The sequence below is a fragment of the Phyllobates terribilis genome, unplaced genomic scaffold, assembly GCF_046119375.1.
Source record: "Phyllobates terribilis strain yellow unplaced genomic scaffold, ASM4611937v1 Scaffold_8__6_contigs__length_399053987, whole genome shotgun sequence".
In the NCBI taxonomy this organism is placed as follows: Eukaryota; Metazoa; Chordata; class Amphibia; order Anura; family Dendrobatidae; genus Phyllobates; species Phyllobates terribilis.
The window spans coordinates 110,126,688-110,145,312 of record NW_027362768.1 but is presented as its reverse complement, the minus strand read 5'-3'; the positions used below and the strand labels follow the sequence as shown (position 1 = coordinate 110,145,312).

At 40.4% G+C, this 18,625-nt stretch overlaps 1 protein-coding gene across 1 annotated transcript in view; it reads left to right on the top strand.

The window, feature by feature from the left end:
• The window catches only part of ABCA4 (ATP binding cassette subfamily A member 4), a 387,635-nt gene that overhangs the window by 274,441 nt on the left and 94,569 nt on the right, over positions 1-18,625 (top strand). The window contains exons 28-32 of the mRNA XM_073643222.1: positions 5,057-5,268; positions 7,583-7,707; positions 10,243-10,341; positions 12,272-12,464; positions 12,660-12,754. Of these exons, the coding sequence (XP_073499323.1) occupies positions 5,057-5,268; positions 7,583-7,707; positions 10,243-10,341; positions 12,272-12,464; positions 12,660-12,754 (724 nt within the window). The remainder of the gene's footprint in view (positions 1-5,056; positions 5,269-7,582; positions 7,708-10,242; positions 10,342-12,271; positions 12,465-12,659; positions 12,755-18,625) is intronic.

The window sequence follows — 18,625 nt, the reverse complement described above, 5'->3', positions numbered from 1 at the left end:
CAAAAATAATAATAGAAAGGCAGGGATATAGTGTATAAAATACCTTTATTAGACAGAGTGGTATACCATACGGTTAATAAAAAAGCGTACGCTGAACCGGCGATTACATAATTAAAGAAAAAATTATGGACATATAAAACACATGATAGAGAAATGTATGAGTGACTGCTGTCAAGAAACTTCCAAGAAACGTGGTATGTATAGGCAGGCAATAAATATTAATAATAATAATGTGATAGTAATAAGTGATAAATATTATAATAAATACAGTATTTTAAAATACCAAAAGTGTGCACTGCCAGACCAAATAATAACCACTAGACCACTATCGATTGAATAGAAATGGTAGAAAAAATACACTACTGACAATAATGACTATCATAGAGTAAAAAGGAAAGAAAGGGAAGATTCAAAAGGTATACAAAACGAGGGAGTAAATACAAAAACGCTCATATTGTACCTGAGAGTAATAGCCGGCCACGTGACGCTGCCCCGACGCGCGTTTCGGACCGCCGTCCTTCATCAGGGGGTTACTCCATAACTGCAGAGTCCAAACCTGTTCTGGCGTTAAGCTCAGAATAAAAACTCTGTATCATGAGCTTCCTGGCATGGGTTTTCTATTGCTGAGCAGATGCATGCATCCTTACATGACCAAGCACAATGCCAAGCGCCAGATATAGTGGTATAAAGCAGCCGCCACTGGACTCTGGGGCAGTGGAAACATGTTCTGTTTAGATACGAATCACGCTTCTTTATCTGGCTTCTCTGTCTGGGGTGGTTAAAGCTAGGAGAACGTTACCTGCCTGACAATACTGTGACAGCTGTAAAGTTTGGTGGGGAGAAAATGCTATAGGGTTGTTATTAATGGGTGGCCAAGTCCCATTACTTACAGTTATAAGGAAAATCTCAATGCTTCAGCATACCAATTCATTTTGGACAATTGTAGCTTCCTTATGGGAACAATTTTGGGAAGGCCCTTTTGTGCAGAGTGCACAAAGCAAGTTCTATAAAGGCATGGTTGAGATAATTTGGTGTTGAAGAATGGCCACACAGAGCCCTGACCGCAACCCCATCCAACACCTTTGGATGAACCAGAATGGAGAGTGCGAGCCCCATCTCTCGTCCATTACCATCTGACCTAACAAGGACTCTTCTGGATGATAGGGCAAAAATTTCCACAGACACCTCCAAAATTTTCTGGACAGCCTTCCCAAAAGAATGGAAACTGTTTTATCAGCAAAGGAGAGGGACTGACACTTTAGGAATCTATCACAAGGTTTTTGTCACCTAATCTGAGAGCGAAACCTGGACAATAAAGAAACAAGATAGAAGAAGAAATGACACCTTCAAAATGTGGTGCTGGAGCAGGATGTAATCAATACCATGGACAGCAAGAAGAAGAAACAAATCAAGCCAGACGTGTCACTCGATCACCAAGCCAAGACTTTCCTACAAACAGAGCAATCACTGGAGAAGGACATCATGGTCAGAAGAATAGAAGGAACAAGATGAAGAGGAAGACCAGCAATTTGAAGGTTTGATACTATCAAGATAACAGCTGAGAGAACCCTGGTGGACCTATCTAGGCTTGCACAAGATTGATCTTCCTACAGATCGGTCATCCATCAAGTTGTCGAAGGCCTTTAAATAATAAAAAAAAAAGAAGTCTGAGAGCAGCTTAATTCAGAGACAGAGACCCTGATTCCAACAATGTGTCACTTAATGGGCTTCTTGCTGTAATTTTGATAAGATCACTATTTTACTAGCAGGAGATTATTATTAGAATACTAGTAAACCTGCTGCCATGTAGTTTTCCATATTCATGAGCTCTGTATAACCCCGCCCCCACCACTGATTGGCGGCTTTCTGTCTATGCACAGTGTAAACAGAAAGCTGTCAATCAGTGTTGTGGGCGGGGTTATACAGAGCTCAGCATTCAGAGAACTTTTAGATCTACAGCAGATAAAACAGTCATTTTATCCAAAACTGCAGCAAGTAGCTCATTAAGTAATACATTACTGGAATCAGGATCTCTGCCTTACATCATGCTGTTCTCAGCAAAATCCTGTTGACAGATTGCTTTTAATAGGTTAAACATTGACAAAAGAGCAGCTAACTATAGATTACACTAGAAGACAGTTACCTTCCTTCTGGAGGAACTAATTTACATATTTTTTTCCCCAGGGAGCATTGCTTTAAAAGAGTACCTGTCACCAGTGTTCTCTCTACTTTCTTTGTTTTGTAAAGGAAAGTAGTGAAACAACATTATTAGGAGGTTACACCCGGATTGTAGTGGTTCCTGCCTGCCGGTTTTGATATTTTTAAATTTGCTTAGAGGGAACAATGTCTGTCACCTCACTTGGCATGTCTGTTTTAGTAAAATTATACTCCCTGTACAAAAAAAATAATCCCGAGCATCTTTTCATAGGTCGCAGAGATTGTGCCACTTTTCCTTTCTTCTACAAATTTATGAATATATTGATAACTGGGTGTTACCCAATAGCAAGTTTGTCCCTACACACTGACACTGTCCAATCAGGGCTGATAGTACACTCCTCGTCATTGAATTTTATAACACCAAGAAAGAAAAGCTGTGGAATTATGGAAATCACAGGATGGATAGACATGTCAATGATATGCAGATGATGAAGAAATGGAAACCATTTTCAAAACATCCTGATTTATTCATAATTGAGTAATGAGCACCTTATACAGAAATCCTCGCACTTACATGTCTTTACTGTTATTAATGATGTTATTAATGGTTGTCTGAGGAATCTTCTTTTACGCTGAATGCACTTGGGCAAATCATCAAGATCTGCTGCTGGCAGCTGCCTTTGCAATTGCCGACCAATGACGTCCCAGACGTGCTCAATGGTAGACAAGTCTGGAGGGCATGGTAGCACATTTAGGTCAAGCAAGCTGCTCACAATAGCATGAGCAACATGGTATTGTTGAGCTGAAAAATGGCTCCTTGGACGCATGGAGCATTGGCCTCCAAATGTTATAATCTTCCTAGCCTATGCTATTATTACAAAGGGGATGATGGGGCTCTATTAATCTCATATAAAAATTCATAAAATCAGACTTCCTAGAGTAGTTGTGATTGTGCAGATACAATGATAAAGGAAAATATACTAATCAAATACACGCCTAACGTCAGATTGTAAGATAACGGTGGGACTAAGTACATTTGTGTTCTGTCCGGAATATAGTACATGATAGCTCGCAATGTGGTAACCAGACAGACATTCTTCAGTTTACCCATACTTATTTATTACCTGAAAAAAATATGCTTGTAAGACCTTCCTAGGCTTACCTTCTGCTTCTGCTGATGCTGCATGTTTGGTGAGGCATGCAACCTATAGGCTGGACAAGGGCATGGCTGGCATTTATGGCTATGTTATTACTGGTATTAGTAATATTATTAGATGCATTAGCTTGCTTACTATCAACAAAATATTATTCAAAGTCAACTACGCTGGACTATGTGAGTGTCCCCTATGTGTTGGTCAAACCTGAGTTATCCTTGTCATTCATGTCAATGAAGAGGCTTGGGAAGCTCAGCATTCCCTTCATTGTTTATGCAGGAATAGCTCCATAAACACGAATGTGGCTGTGTCAGGTACTGCAGCTTACTGACCACATTTCTTACATATTGTGATATCTGCAGATAAACATCATAATTATAATTATTGCCAAAAACTTAGCCTTGGGTTTGGTACTTATATCAATGCAGCCTTTCAAAGTAATCTCGTTATTTGCATAGCAGAGATTAAAGGGGCTGGATAGATGAAAAAAGTATTCACATTAATATAATTTCAAAAACTATAAAGGCTTACATCTATAGAAGTTTTTCAATTGTCACAGTATCTGCTATTCAGTACTAATAAGTAGGATGGAGTCTCAGCTCCTGAGTGTTTCCCCTATCTTCTGGGATGCCATGTCACAAATCAGGGGGTGTGGCTTGTTACTGGCTTCTAATACATGCAGACCCCCTAATAATAGCTCCTTCCATTCAGTCACAGATCGGGGGTGTGGCTTTCTCACTGCTAGTAAAACAAGCCATGCCCCCTGACCACGCCTGATGCCCTGTTGCTGGGTTTGTAATGCCATTCCATTGTTTGTGCTCTACCTGGATAACTCACCCTGTGAGCTTCTTCACAGCTTATCTGAGATAGTAATAGTTTCCCTTCACGCTCCTTGGCATTTCACAGATAAGCTGTGCATCTGCAGACTGTATCTCTCCTAAAGTTTATTTCCCCCTCACGAGAACTGCTCTCCCTTTCCCCATTCTCACCATGTAGTTTCCAGCTCCCTGCAACCACTCTTATCACTGTTTCACACATACCTCTGCAGCTACCATATAACTCCACCAATTGCCCTCAGTATGCTCAGTCCTCAAGCTAGAGAGGTATGTGTGAAACGATCTGACTGCTCCTCCACAGCTTATCTGTGAAATGCCAAGAAATCTGGAGGGAAGCAATGGCTATCACGGATAAGCTGTGGAGGAGCAGTCACCCAGACAGAGCAGAAAAGACTGAATGACATTATGAAGGACATTAGGCTTGATTTGAGAGTGTGGTTTACTTTACAAACAATAAGAAAGCCATGTTCTCTGATTCTGATCAGTGACTGCGGTGAAGGAGTTATTAACAGGACTGGCATGTCTTGGAAGCTGATAAAAACTCACACCTCCTGATTTGTAACATAGCATCCCAAAAGGGAGGGGGAGCACTCAGCAGATGCATCTCCGACACAGTGAATAGTTCTCAATAGCAGATACTCTGACAATTGAAAACACTACTATGATTGTGAGCTTTATAGTTTTTCAAGTTATGTGGACATTAATACATTTTTATCTCTCCAGAGTACCCCTTTAGTTATACCAAAGTGGAAATTTTATGTTTGTTATAAGTTATATAGAATCATATTCTTAGTTACAATTGCTTAAAACTATACTCTGCGCCTTTCCTGTGCTCCATGCGCATAATGTCTCCTATTATTTCTTACATACAGTACATAATATCTTATTACTTCCAATTCTCTAACACAGATGACGCAGAGTGTTTGAGAAAAGAGTCTCAGAGAAGTACGGCTGAACATGCTGCACCTGATGCCTGCAATAACCAACCTGGTCCAACAGAAACTGAAGGGAAAGGATCCCGGCAGATAAAAGGCAGTGATCTCCTCCACCAACAATTCAAAGCGCTTCTTATAAAACGTTTCCAACATGCAACTCGTAGTCATAAAGACTTTTTTGCCCAGGTAACTTTCTCTCTCCCATCCTCCCTACCTGCCTCCTTCAAGCCTTTCCCTTTGCTTTCTTTATAGCATATAACCACAACTATCATTTCAAAATTTGTCACAATTCCAACATTGGCCGGAGAGTTGGGTTTCCCAATTTGGGCTTACTTCCTTATATATGCATTTGGTCCAAGTATTTTGATCCAAGAGTGGTCCATGATTCATGGACATGTGAAATTGACCTTAGGCAGTGACAGATGTATATTTTAGTCTGAAATGTTGCGTGGAACTTATGCTGCTTTCTGTAAGTGCTAAGTTTTCTCTTGTTGATTGGTTGTACTCTTTCTGGTTTGTTGTAAGAGCTCTGCTGCGCACTTTGAGGCAGCCAGATGCCTCCCCATCTTTATCACACAGCTTGAGTCTCATACAAAGGGTTAGTGAACATGACCAATTTTCTCGAACAAGTGCCATCTGTGGTTTTCACGGATAGCACTCGTACCTATGATATTCCATGAGGCTGTGCACGTGTTCGACTTTTTTTTCCTCGGATCGAGTTGATGAGATCCGAGCGTGGTCCAATTTTCACGGACTGACAGGAGAAGGTGGAGAAACTTTTTTTTTCTCTCTACATCCAAGAAAAACTGATGTCAGTCTGATCAAACTCTGATCAAAGTCTAATCAGAATAATTGGACTGTTTGTCTTGGATGTGGAGAAATCGGTCATGTGAACCTACCCAAACACTAAGGCAGAGATACTGTTGCACTCCAAAACCCCCTATAGACTTTAGAAAGCTGATGGGCTTGTAAGAAGGTTACTAGGATGCAACACGCAGACAAGAACAAGGCGGAAGTAACCAACTTAACAGTTTATTTTCTTGATACAAATATAGGGAGCGGTAGTTAGGGATAGAAAGTAGATATTGTATTCTGAAATATTCTGTCGACAAAGTTGATATCAAACAATATAAATCTTAGAGCAGGGTTCCTTTTTCCTATCTAGCGAATTCCTATTAGGTGTAGCGTTCACAGAGATAAGGGTGTCACTGAAGTGGTTCCACTCAAGTAATGCCCACTAAAGGTGATCATCAAGTTTTCCCGCTAGGCCACACGTCCTTCTTACAAAGTCAATTAAAGCTTTCTGGTGCTTGTTCACACTGACCGGTCCCAGCCCCGTCTGCTGCACTGCCCCGGACTGAACCCTGAATCGTACGTCAGCGTTGTAAGTAACTGCCCAACTCACTTCCGGATTTGAGTCTGCACTCGGTCTTCGTTGCATGACCTGTGACGGTCGTCTGTCAGTCCAGGACGAATGAGGGCTGGGCCTCTGGTCTTGCCCAGAGTAGGCTGGGTCATGGATCTTGACCAGCATAGGGCTAGGCGTCAGGTCTTGACAGGCGTAATTTGGGTTGCGGGTCTTGACCGACGCAAGACTAGGCCTCAGGTCTTGACAGGTGTAGTCTTGGAGGAACCTCCCCACTCATATGCCAACTGTATCCAAATGGCTTCTTGCATCCAGTGTATGCCAAAAGAGTGTCACTTAGGCATTGGCCAGGCCAGTATGTGTCAGAATATAATGTTTTTACTGTACAGTCTACATTGTGTGGTGCTCTCTCCCCTAAAGATCAGTAAAAAAATGTATTTTGTGGGGTAAATGGATGACATATGCCGTAATATGCCTATAAGCGACGTACTGTATATATATATATATATAGCATGCCCGCATACAGTATATGCTCACAGCTAGAACATGCAAAAACAAAATGTCTAACATTAGGTAAGCCGCAATTCCTCCCTCCATATCATTCCTCCATATCATTGCTCTCTACTGTTCATTTGTTAAAGAGGTTGTCTGATGACTAACATTTATGGCTGGTAGGTGAGAGTGTCACCACTTTGGGACATTCACCAATCAGGAGAAAAGAGGTCCCATTAGGTTATGTTCTTACAAGATGACATTTTGTCAGGTTTTTGAAATTTACTATGAAAATTGCCTACAGCGTACTTTAAAAAAACCTGTTAATGGTGTTATGAAAATCCCACTCACAAGTAGCTGTAATAATCGGCACCAAATTCATGGAATGCTGCAGATTATCAAATGTTCGATATGTTGTAAACAATGAAGGTCACGGGACACTCATGGTGCTAATCATCTTTGGGACACATACTTTTTATACATTTATGTCATATCCTAAAATTATACCATAAATATCAATGGTAAGAGTGCCCCTTCAACTCTGCATGGTGGACTGTGAAATATATGAATCCCTTCTATATTATGGTCCATCTTGTGAACACTAATCTTTTCTCTGACACTGTTTCCTTTTCCTTTCTGCAGATCGTGCTCCCTGCCAGCTTTGTGCTTCTGGCCCTTATTTTTACCCTTATTGTTCCACCCTTTGGTGAATATCCCAGTCTAACACTTCATCCATGGATGTACGGACAACAATTTGTATTCTTCAGGTCAGAAAAACCTGTAAAGTAGAGATGTCCCTACATTTCAATCCAGAGATGGGCAACACGGCATCCAAGAGCCATAATCTAACTTCCATGTTTTTATGCAACACCGCAACAATTTCCCTAGCAGTTCAGTTAATTAGCCATAGCTTCTACTTTTTGGAGATGCCATTTTTATAGTGCAAGAGGTTCTCAAGGAATAAAACACTTAAGGCCTAAGCTTGATAAAGGCTGATCAATGTCTGATCAGTGTGGGCTCAACCTCTGTGACCTTCGCTGATTAGTAGAATGAAGGAGCGAGCTCCAGACCTCTGATTTATTGATTTCAGGTATTGTTACCCAGTGTCAGTGACTTTGACACCTGATGCCATCATCTCAAAGGTGTTTTCCAATATTATAGGGTTATATAGTATATTAAGGCTGTGTGCTCACTATGCGTTTTTAAGCATTTCCGCAGCGGCAATTCCGCTGCAGAAACGCTTAAAAAACGCTTGGTAGAAGGTCTGCCATGTTCCCCAATGATAATCCGCATGTGCTGTGCACATGCGCGGAAATTTCCGCTGCGGATTATCACTGTGGAAAAATCCGCAGCACTACCAATTATTTTGCGGAATCACGGCGTTTTCACCGCCATTGACTTGCATTGAATCGCATAATATCCGCACCACTACATGTGCACATGCGAATATCATGCGGTTCAATGTGCGGATGGTACCCGGGTTTGGAGAAGAGGAGACTCTCCTCCAGACCCGGGTACCATAGTACCTGTAAAAAAAAAGAATAAAATAAAAAATATACATTATACTTACCTTCCGATGGCCCCCGGTCTCCTCAGCGATCCGTCCTGGCTTCCCGGCAGCTCGCGATGGTCTAAAAGGACCTGCCGTGACATCTTTAGTCATGTGACGGGTCACATGACCTCTGATGTCGACGGTCGCGTGACCCGTCACATGACTAAATGACGTCATGGAAGGTCCTTTTAGACCACTGCTAGACACCGGGGACACTGGACGGATCGGATAAGGACACTGGCGTCCATCAGAAGGTAAGTATAATATTTATTTTTTATTTTTTACCATTCTTTTACGGTCACACTATATATGCCGCTTGCATGGATTTATATAGTATGACCAAGTTGTCAAGCACTTTCCAAGTGATGCTAAAATCGCTTGGAAAGCGCTTGACAACCCGCATGCGGAAATGCATGCAAAAACGCTTCACTTCCGCTTGTCCCTGGTAGGAAAAACGCATGTAAAATCCGCGTGCATTTTTTCTGCCAGGGAGATGCAGAAACGCTCAGGAAAAATACGGAGCATTTTTGAATCGTGGGCACTTAGCCTAAACGGCAAAATCCTAACTTTAAGAAATTGCAGCTGAACATCAGCCACCTGCTTACACGAGCCACTGTCTTCCATCAGAGGTCTGGAGCTCGCTCCTTCATTCTATGACACTGGGTGCCCACACTTGATAAAAGACAATCAATTGTACAATTAGACATGGTTAACACAGTTAAAAAATGTAATGTGATATGTAATCTAAATCATTATGATCACATATAGCAATGGCTTCTTATTGTAAATGACATATAGTCATTATTTTCAATAACTATCACTAAAAATTGAAGCTGCTAATGGAGCCCCGGTGGACTCAATATATGGACCCTTAGGTACACATTGTGCACCAAATTCTGCATCCAAAATCCAAAATGTGCTTTTATATAAAATCATTGGCGTAACGATAGTCTCACCATTAGGCCACATTCACACGTTCAGTATTTGGTCAGTATTTCACATCAGTATTTTTAAGCCAAAACTAGGAGTGGGTGAAAAAGTTAGAAGTGGTGACGTGTTTCTATTATACTTTTCCTCTGATTGTCCCACTCCTGATTTTGGCTTACAAATAATGATGTAAAATACTGACCAAATACTAAACGTGTGAACGTGGCCTAGGAATGATTTATCCATTTTAGTGTTTGGCCACATTTATACTGTGTTTTTTTGATACACTTGGGAATGCTCACTGTGTAAATGCAGACTTTTTTTCAACTGTATTGAAAAGCATAGCCTACAAAAAAAATGTTAAGGCTAAAATCAGGTGAAACACGGTCTGAGTATAGACTGAAATGTTTGGACCGGCTGTGGGTTTTTTGGCTTGAAGTCGTCATCACAGACCATACTTGGACCACGCATCATGGACATCTGAATTCAGCCTAAGGCTTTATTCACACATCAGTGTTTTTGATCAGTATTTCATCTGTATTTTCATGCCAAAATCAGTAGTGTCTCCAAAACACAGAACAGGTGTCTATCTTTCAATTATACTTTTTCTCTGTATGTTCCACTCCTGGCTTTGGCGTACAAACAGTGGTGCAAAAATACTGACCAATTACTGACGTGTGAAGAAACCTTAATGCAGAGGCATCTACCAAAAAAAAGGCAAAAAAAAGGCAAAAAAAATGCAGTGTACAATTTTTTAATGGGTGACATTGAGCATTATTATATATTCATTATTAATTCAATTATGTTATCACTATTACCCTAGTAATGAGCAGCCGGGCAGTGAGCACATCGTGCCCATGTCAAATGCATTCCTGAACAGTCCAGGCTTTGGGACTCGCTGTATGAAAGATCTGTCTCTTGGGTAAGTAATACAGTGAATATGGTTCTTGAAGATACGTAAGGCTCAGTTCACACGGTGCGAATATGTTACAATTTTTCCGGTGTGTATTTGAATGCGGAAAATACCGCAGCATACAACAGTACCAGCAAAGTGGATGAGATTTCAATTAATCTCTTGCCCACTGTGGGTTTTTTTTGTGCTGCAGAAATTGACCTGCGTTACGATTTTGAAATCATCAGCAAGTCAATTTCTCATTTCTATTGCAGTAATGACGCGTTTTCTTTGCTGATTTGAACAATAGACTTGAATGAAATGTGGAAATTCCGCAGATAAGAAACGTTTTTAGTGCGTTTTTAATTGTTCACACAATGGATACGCAGTAAAACGCATTTAATCCACAAAGGACTTTATCAGTAAAGTTTTATGAAAGATAAGTTAGTGAAAAAACAGGAAGTTTCCAAAACAAAATGGTTTTATTTAAAACTTAACCTACCAAATAGTAATAAAAACCACAGCTTAAAAAAAATTATAAAAATGTATGTTAAAATAAGGTAATAAAAAAACGCAAGTAATTTCATTAGTTAATTGGTACAGAAAATTTGAACCCTTGAATCTGAACGTAGCCTAATAGTTTAGCGCAAATATTTAATAATTGATTTGTGAGAATCTGAAGGATTTTTTATTTTTTTTTGTAGAAATTTTAGACATTTCATTACAGATCCATATTGCTTCCTCAGTTGAATAATTTGTAAGTAATTCAACCCTCGATGTAATTCAGAGATTGTCTCATAGATGGTCTTTTTCAGAGAGATTTTTAAAGGTAGTCTGTCACCCCTAAAATGCCCTTTAAACTTCACCCCTATAAAAATCATACAAGCACTCTACCTGTTACTGATACGGTGCATGTGAAGATAACTTTTACCCCACAACACAACTGATGGTCCCAACCCCATTTATAAGGCAAGAAATCCAACTTATTAAACCTGACAGGGCACACCTGTGAAGTGAAAACCATTTCCGGTGACTACCTCTTGAAGCTCATCAAGAGAATGCCAAGAGTGTGCAAAGCAGTCATCAAAGCAAAAGGTGGCCACTTTGAAGAACCTAGAATATAAGACATATTTTCAGTTGTTTCACACTTTTTTGTTAAGTATATAATTCCACATGTGTTAATTCATAGTTTTGATGCCTTCAGTGTGAATGTACAATTTTCATAGTCATGAAAATACAGAAAAATCTTTAAATGAGAAGGTGTGTCCAAACTTTTGGTCTGTACTATATGTGTGCATGCACACCGATACTGGCTGTGCCGGCTGCGCGCACACAGAGGCTGGTCGGGTTCTCGTACCTGGCTCTCTGCTCATGCCGGTCTCTACACTTCCGGGTGGTTCTGTCCCATAAGTTTAAAGTGTTTAAAACATGTCAAACTGAGAAAGGAAAGGAAAGAATTATGTGATAACCAAATGATAACCTTATGATACTCATAACCATTGTTAAAGTGATTGTCCACTACTCAGACAACCCATTCTGAATCCCTATGTTTCCCCCCAGTAAAATAATAACACTTATATTCACCTCCTGTGCAGGTGCTGTTCCAGCAGTGCCGGCGCTGTCTCTCCTGGAGATTGCGTTACACTGTTATGTCACGCTATCACTGCGGCCAATCAGTGCTGTCTTCATTCTCCTCTCCTACTGACGTAATTAACATCCGGAGGAAGTGAGAGCTGTGGCCTGAAGAAGGGGATTCGCCTGAAGAAGGGGAGAGTGAAGCCAGCCAGCGGGATCACGTGACATAACGATGTGAGAGCCAGTGCTGACACCGCTGGAACTGCTCCGGCACAGGAGGTGAGTATAAGTGTTATTATTTTACAAGAGGGAAACATAAGGATTCAGAAGGGGTTGTCCGAGTTGTGGACAACCCCTTTAGTCATTTTTTTTTTCCATTTCATAGCAAGAAGTTCCCCTGTGCAAACACATCAAATGAGTGGACAATCCCTACCGTATCTCCAACTGTAACCAATATACTGTTAGCTCATGAGTGGACTCCTAATAATCCATCCCCATCATGTACATGTAGTACAAAAAATAAGCTTATAATGCTGCCGGAATGTCCCGAGGGGGCTGGAGGCCGACCGCCGCCACAGGTAAAGTTCACACCAGTTCCTTCACGCACCTGTATCCTACGTACTAGTTGTGATTTATTACATTCTAGTTATTTATTTATTATATTGAAAGAATACCAATAATTATAAATCATGCTAACAAAAGACAACTTCATGAATATTTTTTCTTATCAAAGAAACTAAATGAATCTTTATTGCATTTTGCTATATTCTCAGAGGATCCAGCCGAGCTTCGAGATTCTCCAGGACCTCACAGAACGAAATATTTCAGATTATCTCCTGAAAACATACCCCACTCTGATAAGAAGCAGGTGCCGTGGACATCACATTGATGGATAGATATGTTTGACTCTTGAGCAGATCTGTCGTAAATTATCCAGTTACCTGTCTAATGCACATAATCCAGTCCGGCACAGGTCGTGGGCTCATTCCTTTTTGTAGGAAGTTGCGCCATGAGTGTAGAAAGTTAATTATTTACAGCGTTGCTCAAGGTGCCGCATAGAGTTATCAGAAATAAGAACGTTATTAGGAAATATCTACTGGTCAGATATTACATCAGAGAGATTATCTAATGTGTGAACCAGTCCTGGTTAGAGGTGACCTTGGAGATAATGTTTATAATCTCTTGGATTATGACACTAGTATTTTGGACAGCTTGAAATATGCAAATTGCCTCTTCAGAGAGGAAGAGGACTAGAACGCTAGTGAAACCTATTGGAAGTAGCAATCCTAAAAATCAATATCAACCCTTTTATGAGCCTTTCCATATGAATTAAGATAAAAGCCAAACCAGAATCTCAATTTGCAGACACAGTGTTTCGGGGCATTGCTCCTTGTCAGTGCAAAGTATAAGATCTGATTTGGCTAGGAGAGAGGCTTAAGATTGGGATCTAAGGGGCAACGTTTCTCCTTGTGGAGAGAGGATGATGGAAGATGATTGCTCTCAGTGGGAAAAGCAAGATAATTTGTCCTTGTGGAGAGTGACATGGCAATTTGCATATTTAATTTCCCATGCATGGCTTATACACTACTGTTCAAAAGTTTGGGGTCATTTAGAAATTTCAATATTTTTGAAAGAGAACAACATTTTTTTTCAATGAAGCTAACATTAAATGAATCAGAAACACACTCTATACATTGTTAATGTGGTAAATGACTATTCTAGCTGCAAACGTCTTGTTTTTATTGCAATATCTACATAGGTGTATAGAGGCTTATTTCCACCAACCACCACTCTAGTGTTTTAATGGTACATTGTGTTTGCTAACTGTGTAAGAAGGCTAATGGATGTTTAGAAAACCCTAGAAAACCCTTTCACAAGTATGTTAGCCCAGCTGAAAACGGTTTGGCTAATTTGAGAAGCTATAAAATTGACCTTCCTTTGAGCTAGTTGAGAATCTGGAGCATTACATTTGTTTGTTCTATGAAACTATTAAAATGGCCAGAAAAAGAGAACTATTCTTGTTCTTAGAAATGAAGGCTATTCCATGCAAGAAATTGCCAAGAAACTGAAGATTTCCTAAAACGGTGTGTACTACTCCCTTCAGAGGAGAGAACAAACAGGCTCTAACCAGAGTAGAAAGAGAAGTGGGAGACCCGCTGCACAACTGAGCAACAAGACAAGTACATTAGAGGCTCTAGTTTGAGAAATCGACACCTTACAGCTACTCAACTGGCAGCTTAATTAAATAGTACACGCAAAACGCCAGTATCAACGTCTACAGTGAAGAGGCGACTCCGGGATGCTGGCCTTCAGGGCAAAGTGGCAAAGAAAAAGCTATATCTGAGACTGGCTAATAAAAGGAAAAGATTAATATGGGCAAAAGAACACAGACATTGGACAGAGGAAGATTGGAAAAAAGTTTTATGGACAGACGAATCAAAGTTTGAGGTGTTTAGATCACACAGAAGAACATTTGTGAGATAAAGAACAACTAAAAAGATGCTGGAAGAGTGCCTGATGCCATCTGTCAAGCATGGTGGAGGTAATTTGATGGTCTGGGGTTGCTTTGGTGCTGGTAAAGTGGGAGATTTGTACAAGGTAAATGGGATTTTGAATAAGGAAGGCTATCACTCCATTTTGCAACGCCATGCCATACCCTGTGGACAGCGCTTGATTGGAGCCAATTTCATCCTACAACAGGACAATGACCTGAAGCACACCTCCAAATTATGCATGAACTATTTAGGGAAGAAGCAGGCAGCTGGTATTCTATCTGTAATGGAGTGACCAGCGCAGTCACCAGATCTCAACCCCATTGAGCTGTTGTGGGAGCAGCTTGACCGTATGGTACGCAAAAAGTGCCCATCAAGCCAATCCAACTTGTGGGAGGGGCTTCAGGAAGCATGGGGGGAAATTTCTCAAGATTACCTCAGCAAATTAATAGTCTAGCTGCCAAAGGTCTGCAATGCTGTAATTGCTGCAAAGGGAGCATTCTTTGACGAAAGCAAAGTTTGAAGGAGAAAATTATTCATTCAAATAAAAATCATTATTTCTAACCTTGTCAATGTCTGGACTATATTTTCTAATCATTTTGCAACTCATTTGATAAATAAAAGTATGAGTTTTCATGGAAAACACAAAATTGTCTGCGTGACCCCAAACTTTTGAACGGTAGTATAAGTATCCTCAATCTGACATGTCAGGTCTGACTTGTCACTCTCCTCAAGGAGACATATTACCCCAGTCTTAAGCCTCTCACCTAGCCAAATCAGATCTCACATTTTGCACTGAGGAAGGGCAACACCCTGAAACACAGTGTCTTTAAATTGAGATTCTGGTTTGTCTTTTATCCTAAGTCATATTACAAGGCTCGTTAAAGGGTCAATATTGACTTTTAGGATTGCTACTTCCAATAGGTGGCACTAGAGTTCAAGTCCTCTTCCTCTCTGAAGAGGCAATTTGCATATTTAATTTCCCAGAGGAGCATGCATGGCCTATAAGTTTCCTTACTCTGACATGCCAGGCCTGGCTTGTCACTCTCCACAAGGAGAAACGTTACCCCTTAGGAAAGCTTGAAAGAAACGCATAAAGGAGAAGTAATTCCAGTTATATTAATAAAGGCTTTAAGAAGTGATACCTGGTAGAAAGTCGCTGGACAATTTGAAGGTGGTAAAATATCCAGTCAAAAACTGAAAAGTCCCCTAGTTCACCTTAGTGCAGGGGCCTCAAACAAGCGGCCCCCGGGCCTCATGCAGCCCTTCAGGCTGCTTCATGCGGCCTCTGAAAGGCCGGCGGCTGCCACTGGTATTGCTGTGCAGAGAGCCGATCTCTGCGCGGCAATACACTGAACTGAAGCGCAGTTCGGGCCGCGATCGGGGTGTATGGTGCCTGCGGGCCACAGGTTCAGAAAGGACATCGAGGGAACGGAGGACAGGTGAGAGAAATCTTTTTTTTTTCTCTTGTATGTGTAGAGCGGAACAGGGGACAGTCCTAAAAGATGGGGACCAGGCTGGGGACAGTCCTAAAAGATGGGGACCAGGCTGGGGACAGTCTTAAAAGATGGGGACCAGGCTGGGGACAGTCCTAAAACATGGGGACCAGGCTGGGGACTGTCCTAAAACATGGGGACCAGGCTGGGGACAGTCCTAAAACATGGGGACCAGGCTGGGGACAGTCCTAAAACATGGGGACCAGGCTGGGGACAGTCCTAAAACATGGGGACCAGGCTGGGGACGTTACTACAAGAGGGAGACCAGAATGGGGACATTCCTAGAAGATGGGGACATTACAACAAGATGGGGACCAGGATGGGGCATTACTACAAGATGAGGACATATCTACAATATGGGGACCGGTATGTGACATTACAACAATATGGGGCCCAGTATGGAATATTACGACAAGATGGGGACAAAGATGGGGGACATTACAAGATGCAGACCAGGGTGGGGCACATTACTACAAGATTTTGGCAGAAAAACTTCAAAATAAAGCATGAAAAAATATTTTGCCACTAAAAATGCTGCTTTATATCTAAACTAAAGTAAACAAAAAAAGTGCATGTTTTATTATCGCCACATCCATAACGACCCAAGCTATAAAAAATAAAACAGCAAAATTGTTCAAAAGGTGTATAGAAAAAAAAATTGTATCACTAAAAATGTCACTTTGTCCTGCAAAGAATGCGGCCCCCCAAATTAAATTTTGTTCCGTGTGCGGCCCATATACCCAGCCGAGTTTGAGACCCCTGCCTTAGTGGTTACAGAAAGTCTGCTCAGGATGGATTTTATACAAAATGGGGCTTTGGGCAACAAGTGAAGGAGGGTTTCCCACTCATTTTTTTACAGAATTTTTAAAGTTGCACATGTAAAATAATAATGTCCTACAATACCATGTAACCTGTATAAAGTATCCAAATAAGACTACTATGTAATGCCTAAATAATACCGCCCACAAATATATTTCATACTGCCAAAGAGAGCTGCTATTCACAGTTTAAATAATGGCACTGTAAAATGCCTAAATAATATTCCTATACAGTATCCATATAATATTTCCACGAACGGCCCACATAATGCCACCATATAGTAGCAACATATTATATTGTACTTGACATTTACAGATATACGGATATAAAAGTCTATAGACTCCGGTTAAAGAGGCAGGTTTTTGTCATGTAATAAAAATCACACTAAGAAGAATCATTTCAGAACTTTTTAGATATTTATTGTCACCCAATCTGAACAATTCAGTTGAGAAACAAACTGAAATATTTTTTTGCATGGAAAAAGAAAAAAAAAAAGAACTAAAATAATGTGGTTGCATAAATGTGCACACCCTTAGACTAATACTTTGTTGAAGTCCCCTTTAAATTTATGATCACATTCAGTCTTTTTGGGTAGGAGTCTATCACCATGGCACCTCTAGAATGCAGTGAAGACAGATTTTATCTTTATTTAAGAAAGGGGATGACAGTTGGTGCTTATAAACTTCTATGGAGAAGTGTAACTGTCATTTCAGGAGAACTTGCAGCAGAATGCCTGTGTCTGCTTCTAGCTCCTCCCTGCTCCTCTCCCCTCCAATTTTCATAGAATTTTAAAAGCAACAACTGCCATTTCATATCTCAGTAATACAGATTTTATCCATGAATTGAGAGTGAGAGGTTATTCAGGAGAAGAAAGAACCAGGTTTCTCTAATATATATTACAAAGTTTGTTATTTTCATGTGAACTATTGATTTCTGAAATAAAAATTAAAACAATGGTTATGCTTTAAATGCAAGTAATCAGAGCTAAACATCATTTTTGCAATTGGTTTTCATAAAAAAAATTGCACAGCTTGCTTTATAAAGCCTCTATATTGCTCTGTCTATTGTTGGCTGCAGAATGAGTTAACTGAGAATCTGTCAGCCAGCCCGCTATGACATTTATCGGAAAGTTTTTTTCTGAGCTCCTCTTAGCTGATTTATGGCCACAGATCACATCACTTTAAAAGTCAGACAGTGCAACTTTTTTAATGAATCCAAATTGCAAAAAAAAACATTTTTCAGCCCTAAATACATGCATTTCAAAAAGTAACCACCGTTTTAATTTTTATTTCATAAATCAAATAACACACATGAAAATAAGCAACTTTGTAATATATCTTAGAGAAAGCTGCTTCTTCCTCATCCTGGATTGACTTTTCACTCTCAATTTAGGGGTAATATCAGTAAATTCTGTATTACGTGAAGACAGTTTTCCCATTACTGAGATAGAATTTTATAAGCACCAACTGTCATCTCCTATCGAAAATGGAGGGGAGGAAGGAAGAGCTAGAGGCAGAGACAGATATTCTGCTGCAAGATCTCCTGAAACAAGCTAGAGGCAGAGACAGATATTCTGCTGCAAATTCTCCTGAAACAAGCTAGAGGCAGACACAGATATTCTGCTGCAAGTTCTCCTAAAACAAGCTTGAGGCAGAGACAGATATTCTGCTGCAAGTTCTCCTGAAATGAGCTAGATTCAGAGACATATTCTGCTGCAAGTTCTCCTGAAGCAAGCTAGAGGCAGAGATAGATATTCTGCAGCAAGTTCTCCTGAAATGAACTAGAAGAAGAGAGAGATTTTCTGCTGCAAGTTCTCCTAAAATGAGCTAGAGGCAAAGACAGATATTCTGCTGCAAGTTCTCCTGAAATGAGCTAGAAGAAGAAACTGATTTTCTGCTGCTAGTTCTCCTGAAATTAGCTAGAAGAAGAGAC